Here is a 6,592-nt window from a genome sequence, read left to right as displayed (position 1 = left end):
TCATGCTTATTTCTGTCATTGTTTCTCTTAATATATGGAAAATTTATATAAATTCATTTAGGCATCCATAGAAATAAAACATTCTAAGTACAGTCCACCACAAAATTCATTTTTTTATACAAAATAAAAAATTTGTAAAATATCTTATTATCATATACAATAAGAAATATTATTTCCATGTATATATTAATAATATATTATCCAATGTCTATACAAAGTTAAGAAAATAATATATCATCCTATAAAAATTATACAAAAATATAAATATTTTAAGAATGAACTAAAATAAAAAAAATATATAGTAAAATAACATTTTTATATATTGAATAAACAATAAAACATGATCATATATATAAAATACGTTTATACAGATATATGCTTATTCAAATAAACGGTACTATAATTTAATTGAGTGTGCTATAATTATTATATTAATTAGAACAAGTTCAATAAGGAAAAATATAATATAACTATGATATAAAATAAAGTGCACAATTTTTATTAAATAAAAAAACTGAAACAATAACAACTGTATATGTTATGTTACAATATATATAATTATACTACAAATTATAATTAAGATCAGTTATTACTGAAAATTTATTCAAATATATATTTAGACAAATATATATGTATTTTAATACGGACAATAATGAATAATACATTCTATCTATATTTATAAAGAATATTAACTAATGCGAAATTATTTGTATAATATTAGATGCATACAATTTTTAGTAAATGTACATTGGTATTATAATATAATTTATTATAATATAGGCAACATTAGAAATATATAATATATGTATTTTTCAATTTTTTGTTGAACCTATTCAATACTATTAATTTAATACTTTCTTAACACTTAGAATTATCTAATCCCATAACAAATATTCATTGATGCATAATGTTTAATGCTTTCCTAGTGTCATTTTTATAAGAAAGTTGAAATATATTGCAACTGTAAAAAATATTTAACTTAATCTCTTTTGTATATATCCTCAACTCATTTTTTCATCCAAATTTAATATATATTAAAATTTGTCATGGTTCCATTTTTATAACTTTTTATCTTATTATAAAACACATTTTAATCAAAATCTTTGTAATGTACAGAACATCAATATTTACATATTTTATAGATGTAATTAATATACTCATGTTATTTTTTCCAATTTACAAATACTTCAGCTCAGGTAAACTACATAACATTTAAAATAAAACATAAAATATCCCTCTTACATAAGCATTTTCAATACATATAAATTTGTACTATAAACATTATATTGATATATTTTTTATAATAATATTTCTTAATTAATAGCTAAATAAAGTACAACATAAAAATTAATGTCCAAAAATAACCAAAAAAATATAATAGATATATAAAAACAACATCACATCGTTTTACACACATGGTATAGTAATATAAATATTAGAAGACTTCAATTATTTGTCTTCATTTTGAAATAATAAAGCGTATGTATATTATAGAACACATAACACATATTATTATTAAGACAATAATTTGGGTTGTAAATATTTTAATTTAATATATACCAATCCAATATTTAATACATATATTCATAAATACACATACTGCAATAACTAGAATATATAGTTCTAAAATAAGAATTTATGGAATTACACATCAACATCGTTGCTAAGTCATACAATAAAATATAACGAAGTACACAAAGAAAATATAGAAACATGAATGTTACAAAACTACTCTTTAAATATTAATATGCATTTTATTATGAATACTTTTAATGATATTCATTAAATTAATATTATTTAAAATTTATAATGACTTACATTATCTATAAAATAAATAAGTGTAATATTAATATTAATATTTATTTTAATTATAAATATAATTACAAGCAAACAAACCCTTATGTACATTGTACATTTTTTGCCTATAATAAAATGTGCAATAAAATTTTTTAAAATAAAAACTATAGCATTGACGAATATATAAATAATAAGAAGAAAAGTATAAAAAATTGATAATTTCATTGTAATTTATAAACAGTAAAACGATCGAAATATTTAACATTATATGCAACAAATATATAGCAATTACTTGAACCCACATATTTGCGATAATATTCTTGTACTACCAAAACAATGTAGTAAATATATTAAAATAAAGGAAAATTATTTAGTATATATTCGTAAATTATTATCATATAACATATTTTGCTAGTATCTACAGTCATCGCACAATAATATATGTAACAAAAAAAAACATGTTACTCATTACCAAAACAATAATATGCGAAAACATTTACAATAGTTAATAATACATAATAATAAATGCACTTATTGTATCATGAAACTTATTCTGAATCATTATACATTTTGAAATATATAGAAGTATAATTTTTACCATACTTTTATATGTACTGAATGAATAAAAATATTGTAATTTTAAAAACAATGATTATTTGTGTAACAAGTATATTCATTTAAAATTATTATTGTATTATGCAGGAAAAAATATTTTTTTCCCTTTTCTTAGATGAGTAGTTTTGTACAATAATACTTATGATACATATATATATAACAAAAAGGATTCTTTATGTGTCCTAATCAGAATTAATATATATTACTGAATGTTACATTAAATCTTCTTGATGACTGTATGTCTTCTGGCATCGTATAATCATCTGTTATATTCATATTCCTTATAATATTACGTTTTCTCTTGGATTTTCCAAATATGGACTTTTTTAACCAGTATCCAACTGGAGTAAACTAATAAAAATATGGTTTGTATAAAAAATATTTTATGTATAATATTTGTAGAACTTACTTAAAAATTAATAAAATTTATTTAATATAATGTATTAAATAATTCATTCTATGGACATTAATAATTACTTTGCAAAATATAATAGAAAATATTGTAATTCCTATAAATAATGGGGCAATGACCATACTTTCTGAAGATGAAAAAGCTGAAGGATGACTTGAAGTACCAGGATTATCTTTAAATTCTAGTTTTTCAACGTCCAAATGAGAGTTTTCCGAATGTTTATGCATTATTGATTCTTGATATACATTCACATGCCCCCCTTGATCTACAGATTGATGTAACATACCTTCATAATCGCTTATTGTTACATCTCCCTTTGCTTTCACACCACGTACTCTCTCATGTATATGAGGTCGTGCTTCTGTTATTTGTACCATTTTTCTTACATGTGTATTTGCCCCTTCTCTATGATTTTGTTGTTGTGTTGCATATCTAGCAATATTATTTACAGAATTGCATGACAATTTACGTAAGTCTATTTTATTACTATCTTTAAAATATTTATTAAAAGCCATACAAGTTTCATCTTTTCTATGTAAGTCCTTACACTTGTTTTTGAACATTGTATATGACATGATATATGGCTTAATATAATTATTAATTTTGGTGCTACACGTCCTCTTATGTGTACTAAAATATTCATCAAGCTTATCATAGTCATTTGAAAAATCAAATAGTGACTTAATATCCATAAAATTATGTTCAATCGTATTATAATTAACAAAATTACATTTACTGAGACATAAAATACCTTCTAGAATAAACTTAAATGAATTCATTACAGTGTAAAACGAATTCCTATATGTTAAATTTCTATATATTATATCACCTAGCCAAAAATACAGGTAATCACAATCAGCATCATTAAATTCCTTTGACTTATTTTTATTATGTGCATAACATAAGGCATTAAGTATTTTGTTAGAAACATCCTCATTCCAGTTCTGTTTATCTATAAGAGATTTTGCACTTGTGTAAAATGGAGAATACTTACAACTCGCATCTCCATGATCGAAATTGTTGTAATTCACTTTTGTGGGTAGTTCTTTAAGTACTGCGTCCTATGAATTTAAAACAAAAGACAAAATGTAAATATTTATTTATAGAAAAAAATTAAATAATTAATTTAAGAAGAAATATGATATTTTAACATAAGTAATTATATGTATTATATAATAAACATACATCTGAAATGTCAACCATTATTAATGAACTTGAAAAAGCTATATATAACAAAATAATATAAACATATACTCAAATATTTATTGAATAATATATTGAAAATTTCCCAATAAAAGTAATATATACAGTTCAACTTAATGTTACGTATTTGTTTTAATGGTTTTATCTATTTTTATAAAATTTGACCATAATTAATCTGTTTTTGTATAATCTCTTATGTGATCTCGTTTTATGTTTGCTCATAGGAGATACTATATTGATTTATTTATTTTGTTCATTCCATGGTATTCATAAGACGGTCTTGAAATTAATTATTCTTTTTTATTTATAATATATGATATATTTTTTTATATATTGTAGTTATAATATTTATTCTTTTTGAATGTTGTATATAATCCTATATACCATGAATCATATTTATTAAATTAAGTTTTACATATATTTTTATTTTATGCATAATATGATTTCTTGAAGGTCATTTATTTAATTTATATTATTTAGAATATATTTGTTTTTTTATTAAAAGAGCTATCGCTATACTTGTTCATGCTATGAATTTTTATTAGATTTCTTAAAACTTATTTTTTTTTGTGAATTAATAATGTTTTTCTTCATTCCCATTATATTTACGAAGTACTATTTATATATTATTCATATAAATAATAATATTCTAATGTGATACATCAGAATAATTATAAACCTTCTTTATTTATAATATCATCATGTTTTGATTATTGAAATATATATAAATTTTTTTTATTACATGTCATTTTCTTCGGATAATATAAGAACTCATAAAAAATTTTATATATTTGTATTTTTCTTATTAGAAAAATATAATTATTTATAATTAAACATTTAATAATAATTTTTTTTTAAATGTATGTATTTATTACTTCGCAATGCGAGTAAGTAAGATATTTTACAAAAACAATCATTTATTAGGAATAGATTATTCAATAAAATATTATTTTTATATATCATTTATAATTATTCTACAATTAAAAATATATAATTACAGATTAATTAATACAAACAAAAATATGGGAAATAAATATATTATTGTGTATATTCTTATTATTTTTTATCATAGATACAATATAGTGAAATTTTTTTTACATAAGACAAGCAAAATCGAAATTATATATTATAGCAATTTTTTACTTATGCTATTAAAACAAATTCTATTTGTAATTTTGTGTATTATTTATAAAAACGTATTTATTATAAATTATTTTTTTTATTGTTAAGGGTTTACGGTTTAGTTGTTTAGGTTTTAAAGATTAGTCTTTATAGTTCTGGGTACAGGGTTCATTTATTAGTTTTGGGGTTTTAGGATTTTAGGGTTCAGTGTTTAGTTTTCAGGGTTTATATTATAAGGTTCAGTGTTTACATTTAAGGTTATCAGGTTTTAGTGTTTAGGGTTTAATTTATTAATATTAATGTTCAGTGTTCGTGGTTTTAATTTTTAAGCTTTAGTGTATATTGTTACAAATTTCAGGGTTTACTTTTTAGTGGTTTGTTCTAGGTTTCACGTTTTAGTTTTTTAGGTTCTATGTTAAATGGTTTATTGTTCAGCGTTCAGGATTTACTGTTAATTGTTGAGTGTTAAGGTTTCAGAATTCAGCATTTAGGTCTCAGTGATAAGATCATCTATGAGTATTTATGTTTTTAATATAGTGTTATTGTTTCTTGTTTAGTATCCTGTTGTAGTGCATATTATTTAGCGTTAAAATTTAAATTTTATTGAGGATGGTTTTTTTTTTTTTTATATATTATGCTTTGTCTTATGTTCTATATCTGATTTTTTATGCTGCATTATTTAGGTTTTATTATTATTATTTTGTCTTTATGTTATTTTATTTTTTTTTTTTATTGTTATATATACAAATATTATTCGTGTAAAATGTATTCAGTTAATTTAATATTTGATAATTTTGAATTATTTGAAACGTTCAATGTTATTATTTATTTATGTTGAATTAATGCTTGATGATTGGAGACAGTGTTAATTTTTTATTATTTATCACTTTTAATATGAATTATGTATAATATGTGGAATATAGATTGGTTCTATATGATTAATTTCATTTAATTTATTTCTTATGAGATATATTATGTAATTTAATTTAACTGCATGGTCATTTTGAAATATTTTATGGTTTTATTTATACTGGAATAATTATTTTACTGTTCTTATTATTTTTTTATTATACATTGTAATCTATGCATAATCATGAATTTATACCCAATGTAAATACTTTAAGAATAACTATGCATTATATGAAATAACTCTACCAGAAGTTTTTTTTCTCTTAGATAATAATATATTTTTATTTTGTAATATTTTTTATTAAAAATGTATATAGCATAGATTTTATGATATATACATATGTGTACATTATGTATAGAGATAATTTTATTTCTCTAAATATGTATCGTTAATAGTAAAAATATGTGATGTACATTTGTATACATTTTGTTATTATAATGTTTTGTGGAATATGTTATTCTTTGATTCGATGGCTATTTATTATGCGTTAAGTCATAAAGTTTTGTACTATTATATATATTTTTAACAAATAT

The 6,592-nt window shown here is 20.6% G+C and overlaps 1 protein-coding gene across 1 annotated transcript; it reads right to left on the bottom strand.

Moving 5' to 3' along the window:
- Positions 1-2,604: 2,604 nt before the first annotated feature.
- Positions 2,605-4,011, bottom strand: PGO_000370 (variable surface protein; the record flags this gene model as incomplete). The annotated part of the gene is made up of 3 exons (XM_028690760.1): positions 2,605-2,763; positions 2,890-3,885; positions 3,976-4,011. 3 exons carry the CDS (start codon positions 4,009-4,011, stop codon positions 2,605-2,607), a joined length of 1,191 nt encoding a protein of 396 aa, XP_028546561.1.
- Between the last annotated feature and the right edge of the window lie 2,581 nt (positions 4,012-6,592).

The sequence above is a fragment of the Plasmodium gonderi genome (genome assembly GCF_002157705.1).
Source record: "Plasmodium gonderi DNA, contig: Pgo-contig_33, whole genome shotgun sequence".
Classification (NCBI taxonomy): Eukaryota; Apicomplexa; class Aconoidasida; order Haemosporida; family Plasmodiidae; genus Plasmodium; species Plasmodium gonderi.
The sequence above is the reverse complement of the archived record's forward strand: the minus strand, read 5'-3'. Positions and strand labels throughout refer to the sequence as shown.